This window comes from Chlamydotis macqueenii, chromosome 8, assembly GCF_036417535.1.
Source record: "Chlamydotis macqueenii isolate bChlMac1 chromosome 8, bChlMac1.mat, whole genome shotgun sequence".
Taxonomy (NCBI): domain Eukaryota; kingdom Metazoa; phylum Chordata; class Aves; order Otidiformes; family Otididae; genus Chlamydotis; species Chlamydotis macqueenii.
In genome coordinates, this window is record NC_141563.1 from 29,807,507 (window position 1) to 29,834,089 (window position 26,583).

Below are 26,583 nucleotides of genomic sequence, written 5' to 3' on the forward strand. Positions count from 1 at the left end.
TAAACCACAGTATGTATACTTGCCGTGTTTTTTCAGACGCTTCTCTTTTCCAAATATATATGTTTTGGGAAAAAAAAAACCAACAAAAAAACCACCAAAACCAACAAAACATTCCAAACTCGTATTGCTAAACAAACTTCAATTTATTTTTGCACTCCCATAGTTTTAGGAAAAATAACCAATAGGTTATTTTTTAAGTGACATTTGCTCTCTGGGCAATAAAATCCAAAAACTACTGCCCAAGGATGAATTTTATGACCAAGTCCAGTTCCAAAATCTGTGTTTTATGAAGAGTATACTGACATGGTGCCAAACAGCATGAAAGGCATAATGATGGTTAACAGTATTTTGCTTTTAGGTGAAAAAGCTTGGTAGGACTAACTTATATAGAAGTCTCTTCCCGGTGCAACAGCTCAAAATAGGAAGATAAATTTTTAGCTAAATTTAAAGGGCAATATGAGGAGTATGACTGTTCTCTCTTGGTCAGAGAAAAACTCCATACCTGCTTTGCAGTTCACTCATGGATAAGGGTGCTTTATGCAAAGATTCTCTCGTCTTAGTCAAGTCTCCTTTTGATGTGTTACTGTCATCCTAAAAAAAACCCAGATATCAAATTCTCATTATGTTGGTTTCTGATTACAATAATCTCATTTCAAAAATACTTTCTTTCCATTTAGTAGAAGACTATTAAAGTGCTTATATTACTTGGGGGAGAAAGGGACAAAGTGTAATGAGCCAAATGCCATTTATGAACACTTTTAATTAAGTTCAGTACAACTCAGCTAATAATTTTCAGGTAATAAACTGGAAAGAATTTCTAGACAGTGTAGATCTAAAGAACTATGCAGACAGCACAAGCTTCAATAATCCCCAATAAACACATTGGTTAAATGCTATGAAACCCACTGCTCACTGCCTTACTTTTTTTTTTCTTGCAGATGAGGGGAAAAAGAACCTAAAACTTATTGTTTATTAGCTTTTATAATGAGCTACCATTATCCATTTAAGGCATTGAACCAGACAGAAGCATTCTACACATCCAAATATTTCTATTCCATACACAGGGCTGAGAACATGCTTACCCAACTTTAAAAAATATCTATGATACACCTAATGACCCTTCAGTGGTATTCTTTGGAGTCGCTAAAAAGCAGTCTTACCTTCCAAATGCTATCTGGACATTAATTAACTCATATGTGCCCTCTTAGCTAAGTAAGAAACAAAACACCTCATGTGAAGGGAGCCAGTTCCTCACCTGAAACAGGATGGTAGAAATCCCACCACGCACAACCACATTCACTCTACTCTGAAGAGCAAATACACTACTTAAGAGGTGATATTAAGTGATGCTTTTAGCAGAAGCCAATTGCTGTAAGGATTGGTAAACAAAATCATCTTTCATGCTATGGAAAAAAAGACTGTGCAGTAAAAATAATCACATTTGCTGGTAACACAAAACTGGGAGAAATGACAATAAATGTAATGGTAGATAGCAAGAAGATGCAGAGTAAGATGAACGGCAGGCATATGGATGAGGAAAAACCTAACACAATTTATTGTGTTGAAATACAAGGTAGTAAGTATGTTTGTAAACAGGAAAACTCTTTTCCTTCAGCAGTTACAGACTACAAAGCACTGAGGAGGAAATGGGGTAAAGTGGTAAATAAAACTCTGCACATTTGCCAGGAGCAAATTATGTTCTGGAAAGCAAAAAAAAAGATGGAAACATTATAATACTGTCAAAATGTCACAGCAGAAAGCTACAGCGGACACCCTAAGGAATCTGCAGCAGAGCTCCAGTCACACTATTTTTACAGAGCGCTATGGAAACGAAATTTTGGAAAACACAGCTGGATGCTGTGTTTGGGAATGGTTATTTACCATTAGGCTCTTTGGAATGAAACAGAATAAGAAATACTTTTCAACCTTTCAGAGTTTGGAAGAGGATCCAAACTAGAGCCAAAATCTACTCACCACACTGCCAGTGCACTTGCTTTATTACTCCCTCAATTTCAAGATGAGGCGTTTACCTGATCCATACACTGCATCACAATGCAGCCTAGATTTTGTGCCATCTGGGGAAGCACAGCCAAGCCTGGTGCATTTTACAGTACTCACTGCAAGTAGACTTTTTTTTTTAAGCAGGTCAGCTGCCGTTAGCACAGCTTTCACAAGCTAGCTGTGCACAGTTATCAAACACCATGACACTTCTCTGTAACAACCTCCCATTCCTTTTGCTCAGTGGAAGAAAATGAGAAAAACGCTCATTTTCCAGCATTGTTCTGACTGAGTCAGTAACTAAGGACTCACAAAATCTTACCCAATACCCTGATACCTGGATTTTTTAGGATAAAAACATGAGGTTTTCCAGCAGGAGAGGAAACAGAAAAGCATAATCTCTGATTATCAGTCCCTGTGAGTATTCAGCAAGTGTTTGATCCTGGAAGTGACAAGGTGCACTAACAGAAACCCAACAGAAAGCACTATGCTTCAGGAATCTAACACCATGCTTGCAAATTTGTGTGCATTTGTGCAATATTGCAGTAACAAGTGAATACCAGCATACGTATAAGTCATTCTGGAGTAGAATATTTTAAATTATAGAAGCAAATAGGAAGAAAACTGTCAAATTCTCCTTTACTCATTATTTTTTAATAGTCTTTATGAATGTATGGAGAGACCATATAACCAGCCATCCAGTTCTCCTAACAAACTATAAAATCTTTTATTGTAAAGTCTTTGTCTACTGTTCAAGGAAAATAGTCAAGGACCACTGGAGGCAGTTCAGGCTGTGCAAACTTTCATTACATGTAGGTGCTGGATCGTCATGAAATCCAGTTTGTTATCTTAGCTTTACTGAAACATCAGACAAGGATTTGACATTATTTGTACCTACTTGGGAGTGTCCAAAACACTGAAAAATGTGATGGGCATCTTCTATTTGAGAGTCAGTAGCTCACAAGATCATAACGTTCATATACAAACTCAGCATAAACTAGACCAAACAGCCTTAGCATGCATGAGAAAAGGTTTTTCAGAGTTAAAAATAAAAAGCACAAGTAAGCTAAAAATGAAGATTGAACAGAAATAAGAAAATAATCAGATTAAGTGAGTATGTAGGCAACACAAGCGGCTGCCCAGGATGGCTAAATTAGGGGAAATAAATTAAAAAAGATATCAAGACTTCAGAGCTGAGACACGTTATTCAGCACATCTTGCAGCAGTGGATTGAGACAACAACCTCCACTTCTGCCCTAGCCCTCTGCCATGGGTTTACTGTAGTCAGTGGAGTCACCACATCCCAGCCAGCACAGCTCATATGCCAGCGTACAGTCTTACGCCTTTTGCTTCTGTGCTGAAGTGGGAGGTGGGGAGGCCAGGGCTCTCACACTGTTTTTCACGCTGCCCACTAATACGGTAAGCTATGGGAGGTGGACAGTTGAGGACAGTGGTAACTTAAAACTGCAGCAACATTCAAAAGCAGATTTCTGACAACACTCAGGAGAAACTGAAGCAAGAAAAAATGTCTTTCACCACTCTGAGACACTCGTGTCTCATCTAACTCATCAATAACATTTGTGTGTTAGATTGTCAGACAAAAATAATAATTTAATCAGAGCTCCTTATCTTAATCTTACCTACCTCTCATCCTTACATTCATTTACCTTGCCTTTCTTTTAGCCCACCTCACACTTAAGACCCTAAGTTTTTTTTGCAGATGAACAACATTGTTATTCAGTTTGTAAAATGCTTTGGCCAGGGAGATCCTCTGGCACAACTAGGTTTCTTAAAATTGCAATAGCAAAAATTTTTATCTGACTAAAACCATACTTCAAAATTCCATCAGACTCAAGGTAATATAATATTCCAGGCATAATCTCATTAGATAAAAAGCTCTGTTCATTGAAAGTCAGGTAATTAAGGGAAAAAAGCACACATCTGAAGAACAATATTAGCTCCACAAACAGCTGGATGCAAGCAGCTGCTGATGTGCAGCTGCACAACACGTTAAGCCTTGATGTTCTACAGATCTGTAACATATTTTTTGCTTAAATTGTAAGTGGAGAACCAGATATTAAAAAAAAAAATGTAATTGTCCTCAATACCCCATGAGAAGGTTACCTATACCAGCTGTCCATAAGGGCTACAGATAAGAAGGCTACTGAAATATACTGAATCCATATTTCTAGCATCAAGGCTGCTTCAAAGGACAATATTATAATAAATCCAAGACTGTAGGCACAGTTCTCTTCCTTAGTCATCTTGGAGAAAAGAAAGGATTTAGTTTGCAGTCAAACTTACAAATATTAGACGCTGTCTAGCACTGTGTGTCCTTAAAATATTTTTCACTCTTTTATGGATCTCATCTCCATTTGTTGGTGAAGGCCAACCAGAGCTAAATCTGCAAGAGGAAGAGGAAAAACAAACAGAAGAAATATTTTCTTGTTGAAAAGCTCAAACATACTTTTGAATCAGATTTACTTTTTCTTAAAATTATGAACCATGCATTACTTCCTTCTACTTGGAACATACAGCATTTAGATTTGATTCTTTTCCTCCTCTGGGGTACAAGTAAAGAAACATTTCAAAGTAGTGCATAAACACTATGCATCCATGATACTAGCAGAAGATGGGAAACATAGAAATGTTGATTTTGTAACTTGAGTAATATTTATGTAATGTTTGTATTGACCCTACAGAATACAAAAGCTACACGGTTATTCTATTCCCAGTGATCAGGTTTCATTTTTTTTCTTTTTAAAGGAAGTATTACACACACAAAATCCTTTTCACTGGAATAAATCAACAGGAAAATAACTCCAATATGTGCAGATTGGAAAGCCCATGGAGTTAAAAACCTGCAAATTCACAATTTTTATTTCACAACATGGAACTGTACTTTTAAGTTGCTTTCTTTTACATGAAAAAAAATGGGTAGCTTGCTTTATATCAGTGACTTAAAAATGTCATTTTTGGATTTTACCCTTTTATGTTTAACAGCATATTTTTTTTCCACTGCACTAAAAAACAAAACAAAAACCACCCTCATCCTTCTGAGCAAGTTCAGGAGCTGAAGGAAATTTCATACCAATAGTTATTCTGACTGTTAAGGGAGGCAACTAAGATTTTAAGAATAGGATCATTTGCACACCAACTTCCACATTAGTGCAGTCAAAAATATATTATTTAAGAAAAAAAAAAGAGGGAAAAAAAAAAGGGGAGATAACATAAGGAAGGAATTGTTGGGGGAAAGTTATGATATTTACTTACACAATCTCATCACAGTGGATAGAAACAGGGTACCAAATCAAGATTTTGCATCTTCAGTTCAATGTTTCCTAATCTCTGAGAACCTGACTTTGCACTAAGAAAAACTCATGATGTGGTATCATGCTAATATGAATATGGGTCATCAGACAAGCTGCGAGCTGGCAAGCCGTACTGCTGCAATTTGACCTAATGGAACAACAGCCAACAGCAGTACTGAGCTGCCATACTCTGGGTGGATTAGGAGCACAACACACAGTGACAGGCTTTGATACTTGGCTTCTCAAATTTGATGCAGCAGAGAAACATCATGACTCCAAACCCCGAGATTCTGCACTGGGCTCTGGATGGGTTTGTAGGACTGAGAATGCAAGCCCTTTTGCTGCGCTCTCTCCAATTTATTCCATTCCCTGTGTTACCCAGTCATCACTCTGAAACCCACAATCTGATCATGCCTAGCTTAGTTTACCTTCATCAAACTTCTAGAAATTTCAGTACAGCCAAAGAAAGAACTGTACAGCTCCTTCCATAAAGAACAAACAACTACACACAGAAAGCTTCAGACCAAAACAAGTAATTGGTAACACTAAATTTAATGGAAGTAGGATCCTGAAAATGGGAAGTGTCAGGCTGCCTTGAAGGTACAGACCAGGCTGGAAGAAATCTGTTGGATCAATCCTTCTGTTACCAGAGACGGACAGAAATATAAGTAGAAGGTGATCAGTTCTCTGCTTTTGAGTAACTTTCTTCTATTTATTTTCTTGTATCTAATTAACTTATTTTGACTCAATTATTATTGCTTACCTTTCTGAAATATTTCTCTCTGTTCTAAAGAGCCTCAATATTTTCAGCCTATATAGAAGTTTCCTTAAATGAAACCATCTATTTCTGAGTGCTTCTATTTTTCTCCAAGAAAGGGTGTCAAGAAATGACACAGTATTGGAAGGATGGCTCAAATAACCTATAGGGGGATGTATTTTCCATATTTCTAATTACATTTAACATTGTTTATCTTTGGATCATTACAGGCAAGAGTTTTCACCAAGCTAGCTGCAATGTTCATAGTAGCACCCTGAACATTTACAATTAATTTCAAACCCAACAGCATGTATGGCAAATCCATACTGTTCAATTCTTTCGCATACTAGAATCTAATGATTTCCTAAAGGAAAGCAAAATGGTTTGTGAATTTTATTAGGGGAGGAAAGCATTGCCTTTAAAGAAACAGAAATCTAAATCCTATAAGCAGGCAGGAACATTCATTTCCCTAACACAGTCAAACTCTGCTAGCAGTGAAAAAAAACAGTGGCTGGAGTGGTACTATAATTTTATGACTTCCCATTAGCATTTACAAACATTTACTAATATTAAAGAACCTCTGAAATGCACGTTTAAAAATCTGCATCCTAGATGCAGTAAGAGTGAGTCATTTCCCATTTGACAAAAGATAGACCCATGAAGTCATGGCATTTTCTCTTATTTATACAGCAGCTGTTCTTCCAACAACCAGGTTGCTGGCACTGAGAAGGGATGTTGGAATAGATTGCCTTAGGGAAATAAATTTTATGAAATTTGTATGTAAGATTTCAGATCATTGTTATTAATCTTAAATTTACAAATATCCTTGGAGATAAATGTATTTACTTTTGGAAAAAAAAAGAAAACTCAGCTTGCTATTGTATTCATTTAGAAAATACATGGCTATGTCTGCAAGAAGAAGATTTAAGTACTTAATTCAAGAACTATTAGCTTTCTTTCTGCAGGTGATTTTATTGATCGAGCCACTAGTGTGCGCTGTGGTATAAGAAATGGTAGCCACTCTCACAGACCCCGAACAATTTACAATCAAAAAAAAAAAAAAAAAAAAGGAAAAAAAAATTCAAAACCTTAAGTGTGATTAAAACCAGTACCAGCTTCTTTTTAATTAGTTTTTTCTAGTATTGTTACTGTCTAATTTTAGCAGTAACTGTAGTCTAATACACATTTATAGTCATAATGTTAATATTTACACCAACCAAAACTCAAACTAAAATGAAATCATGCCTCAAATGTAACGACTATAATCTGAAGGGAAGTCTTTTTATGATATTCTAACTCTTCTATTGGAAATATTTTATAAAACAAGCTTTAAAGCACAGCTTCTTAAAGTATAAATAAAGGGATTCCATCTGCCCCAAATCACCAATAACGCGTTTTTAAGATGACTAGCTACTTTTTATGTGATTAAGGTGTGACTATCATATTGCAATGTTGAAAGGAAAGTCATTTCATTTCAATGACTGTTTGTCCTGAAAAATGAAATAAACTTCTACAGCTGTATTCTTTGTCATACTTTCAATTTTCCCTGGGACTTGCAAACATTCTGCAGTTACATCAGTTTAAATTGTTTATTGATTCCAATAGATTGTATAAACACTTTGGAAATATAGCTCAGTGACCTAGAAAAAGCCAGATCAATCAGAGAACTTCTCAAGATTAATTTCAAAGATGTTGTGTCGAGTACGATCAAGGAAACAGAACCATTTTCCCTTGTAATGTGACTAAAGGCATTTATTTTCTTTTATGAGATAAGGATTTTTTTTAAGGTCATACAGACAACATCTACCTCGATGAAAAAAAAAAAGAAGCCAAGCACATAGTCTAGATCTTGTGCTAAAGATTAAAGTTATTTCCATGTATAATTTTATCCATGAGGATGAAATACTCCATTAGAAGTACAAACGGGATACAACCACCCATGTACTCTAGTCAAACAGCAGCTTGCAAACTTGAGAGCTGTAATAAATAGGAATTTTCAAATGTCAGACAATCCAATCATCCACTTGCACATAGCAAAAATGTTAATATCACATTTCAGCAGGAGATACTATTACATTTCATATCAGCACAATTAATGCAAAAGTCTACTGCAGAATATTTGCCATGCCTATCGTGACCCCTTCCCCCGCCATCACACCTCCTAGCCTTGCAAACAACCCGGTACATGCGGCCTCAATGAAGAATTCATCAGCTTCAAAGACACAGACTTCACGCTGAGCAAAACTACATACAAGGACAAACTACCAGAGGACAGAAATCAATGAAGTACCACACTGACAATTGGGGAGACTGCTACTGTAATTGGGGAGAAGAGGGAGAAAGAGCTTAAAGCTATGGATAACCTGAAAACCCCCAATCTGCGAGAACTTATACATGGAACAAGAGAGATTTTCAAGAAAACCAAATATATTTAATTCTGAAATAGAGAAAAACCTCACAGATTTTATATCTGAGTAGGCATTGATGCAGCATTCACAATAAGTGGAGAAGTTATTTTATTCTCATTTAAGAGGACATGAAGTGGTAATTCAGTATGATGAACTTGGTTCTTAGTTTATACCCATCTGTATGGAGGCACAATAGAAATGCTGGGCTACGCTTAAGAGCTTTACTGGTCTACTTAGTAAAGGATGCAATTTTGTTTTGCTTTTTCTTAAAATGACTGATGGCTATGAACCTCAGTGTAGATTCAGCTACACCAGTGCAAAAGAGTTTTAGAGACTATATTGGTACATACCAATTGTAATGAATTGTAATGAATTGTAATGAAACATACCAGCATAAAAATACTGTAAGAATGTAAGGATTTTAAGTGGAGGCAGTATGCAGCTTTCACAATGCCAAGATACTCCTATAAAGCAGAAACAACTACACACAGGCAAGGCCTTAAATGAAAGCACAGCAGTCTATATATTTGGAAGTAGAAGCTGACATCTTAGCTGTGTACCCGTTTGCTCTCCATCTTCAGTAAGAAATTTGTAAAATGTAAAAAATTCTCATCCTTTCTAAATAGTTTCTTTTCCTTTCAGAAGGTCTGTTTACACTTAAGCCTTGAAGCACTAGAAAAACATTGAGTGCTGAGTTTTTAAATTAGTAAATGCTTTCTTTTCCCTCCTAAGCTTCCTATGTAGTCCTTAAAACTGGGGCAAGATATATCTTCCTCATGTAAAAATTGAAAGCCAAGTGGCAGACAGCTTCCAAGATTTCAAAGGAAGGCCCATTACTCTAGCTAAGCAGTTGCCCCAAAAAGGTTCAAGTCATTCTAGTACTAAAACATTACTATGTCATAAATGGGCTGCACCTCCTTATCCTCTTTGGAGGCCTTCCATTATCTTCTATCTTCTCTGAATTCATTCATTCATATACAAAACAGCTTTGACAGCAACCAATTTCAAATTTACCTACCACTGCAGCAAAATCAAACAATGAAAATGACAAATACTACAGATGTTGGCCAAAAACACGAAACAAGGCTTAGGTACTGCTCAGTTTTGCAGAGAATAGTATGAAATAACTGATCTTCAAGTGCTGATTTCCAGAGCTTATCTCAAAGAATGCAAAATAAGGAAACTTCCCCAAGAGGTGAGACTGATAAACCCAAAAGAATCAAGAGCAATCTTACTACCAAACTAAATTTCAAAAAATCAGAAATAATGACTTGTAAATAGCATCATAGAATGGTTTGGGTTGGAAGGGACCTTAAAGATCATCTAGTTCGAACCCCCCTGCCCTGGGCAGAGACACCTTCCACTACATCTGATCGCTTGAAGCCCCATCCAACCTGGCCTTGAACACTTCCAGGGACGGGGCATCCACAACATCTCCAGGCAACCTGTTCTAGTGCCTTACTACCCTCACAGTAAAGAATTTAATCTAAATCTACCCTCTTCCAGTTTAAATAGTTAGAAACAGACATGAAACCTAGTTGCAGCCTCTCCCTAGAGCAAGCTTTTATTCTAAAAAAATCTGCTAAATTTTTCAGTGTTCTACTTTGGAGTAGAAAGTTTTCAGAACCTAAACACACTCTCACAGAAGTAATCTCTGTCTTAGGATGCATGCCACTCTCTAAAATACTAGGTGAACTACCTGTGGTCTGGATTTTGCTATGCAACAAAACTAGTACCCAGGATCCTGGGATAATATTTTAAGATCACTGAAGCCAAAGCTTCTGATAACCGGAATTTTCAATGACTTCACATAGGATCTAGTCTTTCATTAGTATCTAACTATTAACCTCTGTCTTACTTCAAACAGATCTTAGATTTTTGTTAATTTTTATAGTAGGTAAGATCACATATCAGCAGTATAACCAGAAGAACATAAAAAAAGACATCGAGCTGGACTTCACTCTGGAAATAATGATTCTTCAGATCAATGATAAAAAACAAAAGCAAAAGCCTGCTATGTCCAAAGCAAGAAAATAAATCCTTTGATCTCAAATGCATGAGAAGTAGCTTTGCCTCTCAACATAACAGGAATGGTCAAATACTCCTATGATTGCTGCGATCTCTTGAGAAAATAATTTCTCTTCTGCTTGCAGCCAGCTCCATTCAGAGGAATTCTGTCACTAACTTACAAAATCCACCTCACCATTTCTCCGTTTCTTTACAAGAGTTATTTTGGTGCAGGTTTCAGTGCTGCAAGGAAGGCTTAACTTGCAAGTCCTCAAGAAAAACACCGTCTCATAGGAGTGTATAAGGATGTACATGCACTATGAAAGCAAGGACTGGACTTCAATTTTGCTTTCCCGCAGCAGCACCGAGAGAATATAGTCCTAATGCTCTTTCACAAAGCAGAGAGGATACTTATCTCTGCACAAAAGGACACTTATGTATGTACAACGAACTAGTCTGTGGGGACAAGTCAACAGCATTGACGGAAGCTGGCCACACATCATGGGCAGGAACTGGAGAGTGTGCATGCACCATTGCTCTGCACAGGAGCTAGAATCAAAATCAGAAGTAGAGTTGTACAGCCACCTCACCCTGCTGAGTGTCAGTGTGCAACACCAGCAAATGCTTTCCTTAGGTGACCTAAATAATGAAAAATGTAAAAATAAAGTATTTAAAAATAAATATTCAAAACTTTTCTGTCTTGCTCAGCAGTAGATCTATTTACAGGTCTGCTTCTGGCTCAAACCCAGTGGAAAAGGGGAGAGGATTAATTTGTGGTCTCTCTAGCAGGCTCACGGAAAGGGACTGGAACCTGCTAGAAAAAGGGCTCAGAGGACCTTATGCAAGACCTCAGTTTCTGTATCACTGAAAAGTGACTTAACAACTATTCAGCAGTGCTCTGGGAAGTACTCCCAAGAAGGCAGACGTTTGCTTCACAGTATTTAAAAAAAAAAAAAAAGGAAAAAAGGGAACTAAAGGTTGAGGTGGGGAGTCAAGTTTCATACTGACTGTGAGTTGACTAACACTAAAAGAAATTAGCCTAGATATGCTAAGCTCTTTGTCTTTGTAGTTCAAAATAAAATTGGGGAAATAAACACCAAATACTGTGAGATAAGACTCTGTATTCAGGCAAATACACTAACACTGGTATACTTTCAGTAGTACTGATTTTCTGTGATCTGAACAGCAGCATTTGCATGCATTTCCAAACACTGGCCTCTGATCCGTGTTTGTCATGCTAACTATAACTCTCAGTATACAGTCAGCTAAAGCCATTGTTATGTCGGCAGCATGACATAAACATCAAATTTTTTAGACTATGCCCTTTACCACTCATTTTGCGTTTTTTCTGATGACAAAAAAGTAAATGCTTACATCTGTTTAATATAAAGAGATGTTACATCTCTAAAGAGCAGAAAACACTTGTTCTAATAAGAAGAAAAAGCATAATTTTACAAGATCACAAATCTCTCCTGGAGAGGAGCTCATAAAAAGAAAAAGCAAGAACGTTCAGACAATTTCAAGATCAACTGGCAGATGACTAAATTACTATGCATGTAACAGCAGCTCACAACATACAAGACTTTCCTGCTATCAATATAAGGTATTCTGTCAGTTTTAAATATAATGCATTTTAAAATGTATCCCTCGCCTCCCAAAAAGCAGTTCAGCTGAAAAAAGGATAAAAAATTCAAGATTACAATATCTCTTCCTCAGACATGGGTAATAATGCACAAGCAATATCAGGAGAGAGTGAGAAGGTAGACGAGATGACAAAGAAACCTTCTCTAAACCCCAGATACATCCTAGTTCTGTTTAACAGTTCTCAAGAAATACTATTACACAGAAAAACAAACAAACAAGTTTTCAAGTAGAATATGATGTTAAAACACCAACTTGATCTTTATAAGTATTAAAAATTCAATCCCCACCTGTCATTGTTCTTTTCAAAGAAAAAAATGGAGACAATTCTTCTATTTTGAAAAAAAAAAAAAAGCATTACGTTGTGGGCAGGCTATAAAATGCACCCTGCGAGCATTGCCTAAGTGAGGTACCAATGGTAACAAGCCTGGAACGAGTGTGACCTAGCCACCAAAGTACATCTCCAAGCAGGGTCTCAGTAAAAAATTCAGCATTTAGGAGAGGACATCAGTTTGATCCTTGGCTTCTCCCAATTATTTTATCTATTTGCTTATTCAGGCCCAGCTTTGTATGCAGTTTTTCTGCTCCCAGAAAGCCATCTAGTAACTTACTAAACTGAGTCTACAGTAGAAGCATTGCACACCAAGTACATGTTCTACTCAGTGCAAGGTAAGGGATCTTTCCTTGAAGGATCGGAGGACTTAAGCATGAAAAAATCTGTTGCGTTTTGACATTTCTTCCATTTCGCCCTCATGAGACACTGAAGCTGCAAGGCTTGCCCAAAATATTAACCCCTTGGGCTCAGTGGAAACTAATAAGAAAGCTAATTTAAATGTGGCAATTAATACACACACAATTCCTGCAGTGGCCCACACTGCAACTCAAACAAAGCAAAATCTTTATATGTCAATAAAACAGAAAATTTGAAAATAATACACTGACTAGATTAAAGCTAGCCCAAGCATGTTACGCACCCCAGTCGCGCGTTTGACTACAGCATAGCTACAAGTGTGTGCTGACAAACACAAAGGCTGAACAACAGTGAGATGGAAAAAAGATTTCCAAGTACCTCCCATAAAGGCTGCTTGACATGTATATATTTACATTCCTGAGATTCTAATTGCCTCGGAAACAGTGATTGTTTATTTAAGTATTCTCTGGTTTAGATGGACACGACAGCCTGAAATCTAGGGCTTCATTGTTTCAGAGAAGGTTAGCAACAGAGATGTCAAAGACCCTTGTCATTGCCACATTATTAGGATTGTATTCATAAAGCAGAGGTGATGGCAAACACAGCACCCGAGGAAAAGTCAAACGACAATACAGTTGTTGGGGAAAGATTTTTCAGTCTCTTCAACCTGCACACCAACTATAGTCGTGCAAGTACTGTTATCATCTCATATTAATGATTCCAGAATTTCACAAACAAAACCAAGTTATTACCTTTCCCTTAGAGAAGATCGATTTAGCACAGAACTTAGAGAATGCTTCTGAGATGCTGGAGGTGCTGAATGCTCTAATAAACCAGCAGAATGGGACTGTCTTTTGGGTGGATCTGAGATCCTATCCTCATGGCAAACACCAGAACTGTCAAAGTCTTTTCCATGAGTAGATTTTGCCTGTAAAAAAAACCAACCAAACAAACCTTGCTAAAAATTATTATGAATATCAAAATGCACAGTTTTTCATATTTCTGTTTTTCAAACCAAAAGGTTAAAGGTTGCACATACATGCAGGAATACCTTACCTGTTGTGGAAAGAACAAGGACCCTCATTTCATAGAAAGACCTCTGGTCTAAATTAAATCGACAAGTGGCAGAGGACTCTCCTGGTATCTAACACATCATCTTATGGCAAAGTCTAGTGTAACAGCCCTTTTATCACCTTTTTGGACTGCACAATTTAAAGGCTTACCCCTCCCAGGAATCTGGAAGGTATTCATTAGCTCTTTCCAGACTGACGGGTTTTTTCCTCAGCTTTGGTAAATAGTACCTCTTAAACAAGCTATATAACATTTCTGGCAAGAAAAAGATACATTCTCTTCAGTCCTGATTTTGTGAGAATCACAAGTGATTAGAAGCATCAAGAACATGAGGAATTAACCTGTAGCTCAGCTATCTGCATTCTCCAAAGAATTACTGCTCCTAAAATCTACTTTCCCACCCGGGGGGAGAGGGACGGGGAGGACAACACAACCTTAAAAAAAAACAATGGCATATTTAGTAGAAATTCTCTGTTTTCTTTACAGTTTCTCATTTACAGCCATGGAAAAATCCAGAAGTGACACAATATATTAGAGTCACATGATACTCACAACTGCAATCATTGGTAATAAAAGTTCAGAATCTGACAAAAATGTACTTAACATATATCAAAATTTATTCTTTTAATTCCTCTTCTTTCCTTTTCCCTGTTACTATAAGTTTTCGTAGCCTTTAGGATTTCTAAGAGGGCATACATAATTAAATGCCTAAATGCACACTATCTGCAGTACTTCAGGAATACTGGCAAAAACTAACTATATGAGGATGGAAAGAATAAAAAACACCAAAAAACAAAGGAAACCTGACATTAATCTTCAGGTCCATTTAATACACAAATCTGAAAAAGTAAGGATGTGAAATAACAGAATAGTGGCTCGCCAGTCACACCAGCGCTCCCTTTGCACACAATGCTGGAATGAAGCGTGCTTTCAGAATGTCAGAGTAGACAAATGAAAACCACCTTTAAAGGCTCTTCTGCAGCCTTGTCACAAGCGTTAATGCCAAAGAGAAGCAATTTCTGGACCTACAGACATGAATATTTTATACAGTCTTACGTTTCACATTTCTATTTGTAAATAATCTGTCAGTAGGCCTAAATCAAGTTAGACCAGATTTAAAATCTCCCTTTTCTTGCTTTTGATAGTACAGTAGAGAAACTTTCAAAAATGTCTATGCAGGACCATCCTTCTCACTCAGAGCTTCCCAAAAACCAATGTAAACAATAGCACTTCGGATTACTCACTTTGGCTTTCTTGGGTCTGTAGCTGCCGAGAAGAGAAGGATCTGGAGAAAGAAAAAACATGCATCCCAGAAGACATTCAAAAGAAAATCATGATGTCCTAAATTTTAAGAAATCTTTTACAAAATAGCTTGCATTTCCTCCCAAACAGTACTAAAGAAATCTATTATTATTATTATACATTGTGAAATTCTAAACAGTCTCCTCAGAATATGTCAGGAAATCACTTTCTTTAGCTGAAAACAATGACTTCACATTTATTGGAATATCATGTTTATAATAATGAATCAGTGTACGCACCATCTTCTGCATTGACAGAAGTGGCACATTTTGTTAAGATATTCATTGCCTAAATCAATGTAAAATCAAGCTCTACCATTCCCCAAAATTCTCAGGTACATTACACTACCTTACTAATCTTTTCTAAACAAGCTTCCCTATGACCACCTCTCTCTCCTTTTATCACCTCTTTATTCCCACAAACAGGAGTACAAAGCCCATGGAAACACACGTGGGGAAATTATTAGGTTCCGTCCAGGTTAAGATGTTTCACCAGTGTCAATACACACCTCATCCCTGAGGGACTGACATTAAATTATGTCTGGCTTCTCGACTGGTCATATCAGTCTGTTCTCAACAACCTTCACGCTGTGACCCAAGGCCAAAGAGGTACTTCTGTGCTGTACCCTGCTATTAGCTATCTGCACGAAAGCAAAAGAGGACTAAACTGTACTGTCAGTACTAAGATTTCTAATCCTAGGAGTCTGAGTTTTTTTCAGAAGTTACAGTTAAGCCTCAAGACACAGGCCAGTGACCAGAATCTTCTGGATATTAACAGTGAGGTAGATTTTGGTCTCCTAGCCACTGGCCAGAAGCCACCAACCCATTTCCTAAGTATGTAATGGTATCAGATAGTAATAAGTCTGTTGTTATATTATCCAGCTACTACAGATTGATAGGTATGACCCCAAAGGGAATGTGAAACTTTTAAAATCCTGCACCCAGTGCTACTACAACAAAAAATGTAAAATAACAAGTTCATAATGATTTGCTATATAACAATTTATAATTAGTGAGGAAGCACAATAAAAATGAGGCAGAGCACACATAACTAACAAATACTGATGAGGCTCATTAAAATCCTCATCTTGCCAGATACATACAATAAAATCAAGTTTTAGGGTACTTCCTTACATTTCTGGTCCCACATCTTTTATTAAACCCTCATTTCCTGATACCAATGAATGCCGAAGCAGACATTCCAGCACATCCTGGATGCTTATTAATAATGGTAAGTCACTGATCCACTACTCACAAATACTGCTGAAATGAATATTATTCATTTTTGAAGTAACCGAGCCCTTGAACTTCAAAATGATCAGTACTCCAAGCCTGACAACACATCCACAGGCTGTGGTGCAAATTGGCGCCACTATCCAACTCAACAAAGCAAGTGGAGTGAAACAGAGCACTCGCTTGGGCTTTGGTATTTTCTATTCCTTCTTTCATAACATGTAGAACTATGTTCTGAGTTTCATTAGGTAAAGAACTATCCAGAACCACCTTTTGCAGCAGTAGCTTATTCAGTATTTTTTCTAGTCCTATGAAGAAAGAACGGCTTTTTCTCCATTATAGACTGATTTTTTTTAAGAAATAAAAAAAAAGCCCCAAAACAAAATAAACTTACTAAACTACTGCAGAAAATAAAAGCACTAATGAGATATATAGTAGAAGATACTGACCATGGTCTACCTTGGTCCAGGCTTCCGCTGTGCTTTCTTGAGAGGGACACGAGGTATGAAGTTTAATACTAGGACTTGGCTGTTCAACCTGAAGCAAAAATACTGTTAAAATGCTCAGTATCAGACATATCAATTCCTTTTTTTTCCCTACTTTTGTTCATAAGACCACATCTTGTCCTTTCTGAAATATTTCATTCTTATTTAAATACTATTTAAAACTATTTTCACAACACTGCTCATGTCTATTATAAGCATTACTGTGCATAAACAAAAACAGTGCTAGAAAGGTCTACAAAACTCTGAATCCTATATTGTTCAAAGGAAAAAAAAAAAAAAGCATTTAGTTTCTCCTTCATCTCCTGCAGTCTTTTTAAACAATTCTTGGTATCTCATATTTATTCCAAACAGTTCAGATCTTAAGAAGAGAGATCCGAATCTCTTCCTAATTAAAGAAGTTACATTTAACATAATCTAATTTTAATCTTCATGTAACACAAAATCTCCAGGCCAAAAGAACCCTCAGCAGTAAAGATGCCCTAAAAGGAGCATTCTCAATCCAGAAAAGCCGTGAGACAGTCAGGATATGGTACATTAAGAGATAAGCTTTTTCCTTTTTTTGTACAAACATAACCAAGCAATCAAAATCAATAATAAGTGTTTAAAGATACTGTAATTAAACTGTGAACTTTACCTATAGATCAAAAAATAGAAGAATTGATTAAAAGGAGTTAAAAGAAAAATATCTGAGAGAGAGAGCGAGAGATAAACAGTAAGCCGATGAATGATTAATGGCTTATTAAGGCTAATCTGAATTTCTAAAAGGTCCTATATATAGAATAAAACTTGGAAAATAATTCTAAAATTTGACAAGATATTACTAATTCATTTGTAGATAAACTAGAAAAAAAATAAAGTGAGAAGTAAACTAAATAAACACTAAATTACTCAATGGCTGTGACAAGTGTCCAGAATTGTACACAAATCATAATGTCATAGTACAGAATCAGAATAAGCCCATCTCTGCCCCTATACATTCAAAGTGGTATTCTAAAAACAAAGGATTGTTGCAATCATAAGAAAAATTAAGAGGAAAAAAATATATAATCCTCCAAGAGACTGTGAAATCTGGCCCTTTCATATTAAAGTACTTGAAAGCAGTTTCTGTAAGTAAGTACCTAATTTCAGAACAATTTTTCATGTACAGTTAGCAAAAAGTCCTTATGAGGGTGTTAAAGTCAGGTCGGTTATGAACTCTATGTCAAAAGTGTTAGAGATGTAGCTCTGAGCAAAGGAAGTGTTTCAAAGATCATAGGATGCCAACATAAAAAAAGTTGAAAGAGAGGAAGTGTAAGTGTTCCTAATGTGACTAGACACTCTTTCTTTAAAGTCTTATTCCGGAATTTTTAATACTAATATCAATTACTTCCAAGTTGAATTTATACACCTATTATCCTGTCTAGTGTGCTGGAAGAAAAGAAATGGGGCCTCAGAGAATTTAACCAAGATATTCATGAAAGAATTTGATCTTTGTCTATTACTAACACGGATAAAAGAAATTTTATTTTAGTTAATTTTACATTTAAATCACTATGTGACAGAATGTTAAGGAAAGAAAAATTATTCATCTAAACTAAGAGCTTGAATGAATTTTTCGAGCAGTATTTAGTAAAAGAACAATATTTGATCTGAGCTTAAGCTGGAAGCACTTTTGAGAGAATACAAACCCGTCTAACTACAAATGGAGGTTTATCAGTTTCTCTTCTGAATTCATAAGGACCAAGGTTTAAATGGGCCAGTCGTTGCCTGGCTTCTTCTGATAGCTCACACATTCGTCTTTTTGTGTATGGAGATGGAGAACGTGATTTAGAAGCTATTGTAGGCTGCTCGTAGTTCTTTGTTGCTAAGCTGTGCCTGTTTCTCTCAAGTGAAAGAGTATTTTTCTTTGGTAACTTTGTTTGCAATTTTCCATTTGGAGTTGAGTGATGTGCCAAATTCAAATCATTCTAAAGAATAAAAAAAGAAAAATTATCTGGTTTGACAGCATGCAGAACAAAGATCACTGAAAATAATGCAAACAGGGAACTAACAATTTTAACAGAAAGAGATGCCATGTCAGCTGAAGTTCGCCTCACAAAACTATAATCAAACAGCAATTTTAAAATTAACAATGTATTTACCATTTTCTCTGAAACCAGGAGGTTAAAACACATATTACTATGTTAGAAGTTAAGGTTAAGTATCTCACACTTACACAATTAGCTCTCTAATACGTAAGTTAAAATAGAAGCCTGTTTAATAGTTTAAATTATATTTAGAGTTGCCTAAAGACTCACAATAATCCTAGAATCATAGAATGGTTTGGGTTGGAAGGGACTGTTAAAGCCCATCCAGCCCAACCTCTCTGCAAGGAGCAGGGACATCTCCAACCAGATCAGGCTGCTCAGAGCCTCATCCAACCTGGCCTTGAATGTTTCCAGGGATGGGGCATCCACCACCTCTCTGGGCAACCTGTTCCAGTGTTCTACCACCCTCAGTGTAAAAAATTTTTTCCTAATATCTAATCTGAATCTACCTCCCTCTATTTTGAAACCATTACCCCTAGCCCTGTCACAACAGGCCCTGCTAAAGAGTCTCTCCCCATCTTTCCTGAAGTGTAATTACATTCTCTAATACTTACATTTTTTATTTATTTATTATTTATATTTTATTGGACCATGTTGAATTTACTAGTTCTTTAAACTGTTATAATCTTGAAACTATGTTTAGTAAAAAAAAAAAAAAACCAACCAAAACAAAAAAACACTCCTCCTTCTGCCCAAAATACCCAAAACTTTATAAAGACCACCTTCCACCTCAAATCACATGAAAACTTCTTGCTGTTTATTTGTAAAACTGGCACTTGACATCTGGAATATGTATCTTGTAGCTAAAATTTATAAAAATCACACCTTTATCACATATTGCCTTAAAAGTCTATCTCTGAGTTAATATCACCTTTAAAATATCTGCATATGTAGGTATGGAACCAAGGCTACTACAGTTGGCCTCGATGATCTTAAAGGTCTTTCCAACCTAAATGATTCTCTGAAAGGAAAGTGGAGGAACAACCAACGTCACCACATCCCTTCCCGCAACATAGGATGAGGGCAGTGGTGGTGTAATTTTGTTGTTGTTACCAGTAAAGCCTACCTAACAATCAGGACCAACACCTCCTCCAAATAACTACTAACTTCTTCAGTGATTGATTTCAAATTCTGGGATACTCCTTCCAACACTGACATTTTGTTTTAAATACATTATCATTCCTTTGTAATTCCTGGCATTAAACGAGCATTCAATTACTCTACAAGCTTTATAGGTCAAAGCACTCTAAATTATACAACTCTTATCAGGCTACTTAGTCAGCAGCATGTTTTAATGTTGAAAATACACATACATACATACCACAGTATGGATAATTAGGCTTTTTGGTCAAATTTGGCCCAAATTCACAGGTTTTAAAAGATAAAGATTTTTCTTCCTGTTTTAGAAATTATTTTTCAAGCTTGAGGAAGTTGACATAAGTCTTAAATGTCAAATGTTGCATGCACTACTTGAGTTCAGAGGAACCCAGAAATAACATGTCCGGTTTGCCTTCAAGCCTTTCTCTCTACATCCACCAATGAATGAGGCTGAGGCTGTGTGTTTGTTTTGCATCAACATAATTTGACTCTGGCATCACACAGACTATTCATGCCACTATCTTTCTCATGCGTGTTCTAGCACTTGTGCAGCCGATAATGAGCCAGAGTACGGAACTGAAACAAAACCAGACCTAATTCTCTAAGATTAATTTCAATTTCACCAAAAGTAGGTTGTGCTTCTTCCGGCTTACACCAATCATGAGACTAGACCTTCACTGCAACACATGCAAATTTGATATGCCATTCATAACATATTAAATACTTTTGAGGACATTTTAAATTTTAAATCAAACTGCCCTTATTGAAGTTACCTTAGATGAAGTTAGTTTTCTGACAGTGACAATTTTCACAGGGTTTTTTTATTCTATATCTAAGTGTCTCAATACATTTCATTTGCTAAACTTGCAAGAAACTTCAGTGAACTAATTAGCAAAGCCGCAAGCAGGTCAAAGTCACTCAACACTCTTTGCATGCAAGCCTTCCTGACAACTATTCCAGATGCGGCACCATTTTTCAATAATACAGAAAAAAAAAAAGGAGGACATAACAGGAACGTTACGTGTCAGCTTATGCCAGGAAACCCAACCAAAATTCCAATCCATGAGACCAGAGAAAACTGCTACCAAATGAACAAACACATCAGAGAGAGGTTTTTTTTACCCCTAGCCTCTTCAGTTACTTCACTTTTAACTTTGCTCATTCCAGAAGCAGCATTTCCAGATTAATATGGGTGACAGTCTTTTCAACAAAAATCTGCATTCTTATTACTGTTACTGATATTGTAATGGAAAACAGTTAAAATAACTGGTTTGTTTTTGATAATGTACCTTCTCTGACTTCACCTAGCTTTCACTGTCCCACCTTAATTTTAAATGTCAGTAAGAAATAGTGAGAAGGCATCTTCCCACCTACAAACACAGCAGGGATTGACACTTCAGCTGATCATAGAACATAGGAGCTGATAATTGTTTCTGATTCAAGGAACTCTCAGCATTTACTGTCATGCACCATACCCACTCCTTACTCATACTTGATTAAAAATTTAATCAAGTTGTCAAGAACCCATGACAACTGCTTTAACCACAACAAAAGAATAAGAAAAGTTTGAAGTGAGCAGCTCATGCAAAAATTGGAACCAAGGCTATCAATATTAAATCTAGAAATTAAATTGCAAACAATTAAATTATGCTAACCTGTATGTGACTCCTTCCTGAGCTTAACAGACTTTCTGTAATAAGGAAGCTTGTAGAAAATCTCAATTTTGGTGCAATTCCCTAGAAGAGAGACAATTATTGAATATCAAGCTCCAACTCAAGATAAAGGCTATCAAAGAAGTAAATGTCACCTAATGTAACAAACCATTCCTAATTTTCAGCCATTTCCTTTGTTAACTTCAGCCTTTAATAAAGATAATTAGAAAAGACAGAACAGCAATGGTAAATGTCAAGATGCTAACATTTGCATTTCTGACAATTCAATTACAGATGATTATTTTGCTTTCGTACAACAATTAAGGTCTGACTTTTATTTCAATACATTTCTTTGTAAAAAGCACTTTTAAAGATTTTTCATGCCATGCCATTTAGCATGCATAAAAATTCCAGTCATGCTCTAGAAGTTTCATTAATGCTAACTTCAGAAACTTATTTATAAATAGTCTCAATTGTGCAATCTTTTTTGTAAAAACATTTTGAAAAGTAGTCAATTACACTGCAAATAACTAGTCATTTGTAACAGTATGATTAAGAGTTCCCTTTATGCCGTAACCATTAGAGCAAAGTCTGATTTTTGCGGATTGTCTGCCATGTTCTACAACCATGTTCCACTTCCTCTCAATCCCCTCTTACACATGTGGTTGGCACAAGCCAACCCTAGTTTGACCAGTTTGAGTCAATGGGGTCCAGCTGGGCCTTTTGGTCAACCAGCACATGCGTACTAATGGCCAGGAGGTGCTTCCATCTTTACATGGCTAACAGTTCCTGTTCAACTTATCTTGTTCTACTTCAGCTGTGTCTGGAAACACAGTACCTTTGAGAGCTCTATGTCCTGTTAAATTTAGCTAGAATTGGCCAATTTATACAAAATTTACTGGGTCTAAATGGCAGAGATATTATGACAAGAGTTATTTCCCAAAACAGCAACATTTAAAAAAGGTATAAAGAATTAAAAGTCACATATTCTATAAACAAATGAGAATCATCCATGTGCATCTGGTACAGCTCTGTAGAAGCAGAGAGAATCAAATGTCCTTAGAACTTTCTGCCCTCTCTTCTTTCAATATAGACAGAGTTTGCTGCACATTCTAAGACATTTGTGTGCATCAGCATTTGTGCACATGAACACACTAAATCACTGAGAAACAAAAAGGAACTGGTCTGTTCGTGACTCTGCCTCACATTCTTAAAAATTAGCAGGAACTTCATTAGTGAAGTCTGCTGCTGAACCAAACTATTCTCTACCACCTGCCTAAACACAAATTTATTTCCCTTAAGGGAATATGACCTGGCCCCAGGTTGGATTATGGAATTGAAATGACAAAAATGCCAAGAAAGCTCAGTCATAGCAATTAAGAGAGTCCAGGATTCAATCAAGTCAAGTTATGGCATATAAAAGAGATTTTAAAGCTGACCGTCTTTAACCAACTCATTTTTATTATTAATGAATTGTCATGTGCTAGCAACAATTTTAAAAAGGACATATCAGGATTAGTAAATCTTCTATAAAAAGCAACAACAGAGCACCTACTGCTCTTACAGTGAGTGAGATTGATTACAGAATTGTTAAATGGTTACAGGTAAAAAAAAAAAAATCACACAAAACCATGTTTTCTTCAGAGAAATGGTTTCTGGAGAGGGAATATGGGATGGCACTCACATACATAGGCATGGATATGTCAAAAGTAACTTATAGGCCAAAAACAATCGGAGGAGTTGCTCTGTTCTCTGCAGTTCTCAAACTAGGCATTGCTGTAGGATATTCAATATAGTATTATGTAAAGACTGCTGTATAGCCCCAAACATATTTGTAAATGAAAATGCAGCCAGAAAGTTTTTGGGATCTATTTCTCTGCCTCCAGCTTAGTGGTGTCTGCAGCCCTGAACAGTTCTGTCCATCTTTCTGTACCAGTCATTAAACAGATGTGATACAGACATAATATTAATTTGATCATAGAAAAACTGTAGAGGTGGTCCATATTCAGAAGACCCCAAGGTAGAAAACAAGTCTAATATGTACTTTTGACTGTAAGGAGCATAAGGAGAAGTCTGTAGCTTAAAAAATTATATATGAATATAATAGAAGGTCTTGTATTGGTATGCTAATCAAAGACAGTATAACTAAAAAGAAACTGTTTTAGGTAACATGGCAAACACTGCATGAGGGTGGAGAATGGAGATAAGAAGTAAGAAGTCACCACCAGTCAAGGCTTAAACATATTCTGAAAGGTAAGGATTGCAGAGAAATACAGAAGAGCCAGCAAAAGCCTCAGCTGGGCAACACTGGACCAGGAGAGATAACTCGAGGCACGTCTTATATGTGTATTGTGTTTGTAAGCCTCACAAGACACTTAGCCAGAGACATTATCAGCCAAGTGCCAGATTTCTGGAGGAGTTCTGATCCTCTCAACTTGGGATTGCTTCCAACTGGCAGATTAGCAGTGTTAATCAGACACTGCTTGTCACTGCCTATCTGAACTCCACAAGCGTAACCTTGCTGTTGCTACCTTTATTTTTTTAATAAAAGACAAATTTATTGGGAATCAAAGTGCCACTGAAGCACAGCTGTCAGCCAAAAATGCTCAACATCTCAGCTAGCTATAAATAACTTTTCATGTGGGAAGAACATGGCTTGACTAGCACAGGAATAATGTGAGGGTTCTCATGACCTTGTTTAACACTTTCCCTTTTGCTTAACATACATATTCAGTGCTTGGTGCTGACAGAGTTAGCAGGAGATACTTGCCAGTAAAGCTTAGGGAACACTAGAAGATGGAGGCATTTGAGACTGCATTTCTACTGGAGGTAAAAATCCTCTCACAGCTATCCTATTTACAAAGCAAGGAGAGCAACCACAAGTTTTTTTCAGGAGTCTCCCTCCATTTCAATTAAACCTATCTTCTTTATTATTCCTGAAAATGGGGTCAGTATGCCAAAATCCTTTCTTAAACTGTTCTTTCTGTGATGGAGATGGAATGGAGCAACAGATGCTTCTGCAGTCCTCGTTCCAGGGCAAACATAAATTTTATTTACACTGTTCCCAAGGACAAGGGAGCACATTCCCGTCTTAGATCAGTCAACTTATTAAAGCTACAAGTGTCATCATTCAGCCACACATCCAAATGACTCTGATCACATCTTCTGCTTCTACAAAGATTCATTATATTGCATTCACAAAAAATCTGAAACCATTTTTCTAACACCATCTCATTTATTACTACCTCCCTATCTATTCTCCCTCAGCACTAGAAAAGTAAGTTTTCTGTAAGTAATATGAAAGCAATACAGTCCCACCTCCTCTCTTGAGCCACTACTAACATGCATAGGATAAACCATATCAAAGAGATGCTATGGCCAACAAATAATGGCTATTTTTACAGGGATAGTTTAAACTGCTGCAGTACCATACATTTTGTATCACAAAATCACAGCTTTAATTCATTCAAATGTAGCACAGCATTAGACACCAAATTAGCGCTTCTAATTGCAAGTGACCAGGCAATGTCGAGGTTGCCCTTGCAGGGGAAAGATAATACCAGCTAAAAGATACCAATGACCTTTAATCAGCATTTCCCTCCTGCCATGTGCTTTTTAATCCAATCACAGTGGAGAGGACCACCGAGTCGCCGTCTTCCCAGTCCAAATGTCCTGCCACTCCATTCGTAAAATCCAACCAAAATAAGACAAACAAAACAAACCCCAAAACACATGTCCGACGTCACTACCATCATCTTCAAAGTGCCTTCCTGAGTTATCCCACTGGTACCTGAGATTCAACAGTCAAACTCTATGAAATAGTGTGAGATAAAGTCATTTTCACTTGAGCCCTTATCTCCAGAAAACTAAGATTAATTCATTGCACTTATTCTGCCAATTAGTTGTCTTTATCATAGCTTTTCTGAAACTGTAGAAGAAGTCAGTTACTAAACGAGTGTGAATGGCCTGAACAGATCTTAAGGAATAGACTTTGGAACTGAAAAACAATAATAAAGCACTAAGCTAAATTTCAGTAACTTACTATTTCAGTGGTGATCTTGCACCTCAGGGAGGGCCACTATAAATTTCTACTGACTGTCATTATCCTACACAGTACCAAAAATGGTCTGAAACAAAATGCTACAAAGAGAGACTGAGAAGGGAGGGTTACATGGTTTATCTGTTGAGAACTGTGAAGTTGATAGGACATGTCCTTGTTCTTTTGCATCTCCTTCAACTACCAATTGCACTACAGATTAAATTGAATGGAAGACGTCATAGCGCCACATTGCAAACCAAGTGGAAACTAACTTTTTCATATTAAATGTTTTCTTGGAACATTTTGAAAAACGATTATACCTTTACCAAAGTTCAACTGTGGATTTGTACATTGAACACCTGAAATGGCAAAAGCTGTCAGAAGTAATCGCTTTTCATTTGAAGTAGTTCAAGGGGTTTCTTCAGTGAAACACACTATCACAAACACAATCCACAGATATTCACTCACTGTAAAAGACGACGACCTCTTCATTAAAAGCTCACGATCTAAACCATGGTGCCCACGGGTAAGCTTAGGGTCAGGGAACAGGAATTCTCTTGTATTTTCTTCATACGTAGCTAAAGTTTTTCCTACTAAAAAGAAAATATATACTTTAACTGGAAAATAGACAAAGCCATATAGTACAGGCACCACACACATGACCATATTGAAACTAAGATAAAATTTGTTCTTTACAAAATAACAGCATGGCTCTAAAACTCGTATAACACTAGGAAATAACCTCATCAAATTAAATCAGTACCAGAAATGTGCAGAATCTACTCTGAAAGTATGTTTCACTGC

The 26,583-nt window shown here is 36.7% G+C and overlaps 1 protein-coding gene across 4 annotated transcripts in view; it reads right to left on the reverse strand.

Annotated features, from left to right (window-relative positions):
* Window positions 1–26,583, reverse strand: part of SPATA6 (spermatogenesis associated 6) — a 50,284-nt gene that overhangs the window by 14,158 nt on the left and 9,543 nt on the right. For 3 of the 4 annotated variants that reach the window (XR_015259236.1, XR_015259237.1, XM_086753793.1), the window contains exons 5-12: window positions 26,248–26,372; window positions 21,744–21,824; window positions 18,592–18,870; window positions 16,868–16,955; window positions 15,129–15,169; window positions 13,566–13,741; window positions 4,303–4,402; window positions 503–591 (exon numbers count right to left, since the gene is read on the reverse strand). Coding sequence is in view for 1 of the 4 variants with exons in the window: in XM_086753793.1 (XP_086609919.1) it covers window positions 503–591; window positions 4,303–4,402; window positions 13,566–13,741; window positions 15,129–15,169; window positions 16,868–16,955; window positions 18,592–18,870; window positions 21,744–21,824; window positions 26,248–26,372 (979 nt within the window). In the remaining 3 variants the exon portion in view is untranslated. The remainder of the gene's footprint in view (window positions 1–502; window positions 592–4,302; window positions 4,403–13,565; window positions 13,742–15,128; window positions 15,170–16,867; window positions 16,956–18,591; window positions 18,871–21,743; window positions 21,825–26,247; window positions 26,373–26,583) is intronic. The other variant, XR_015259238.1, reaches the window with a different exon arrangement.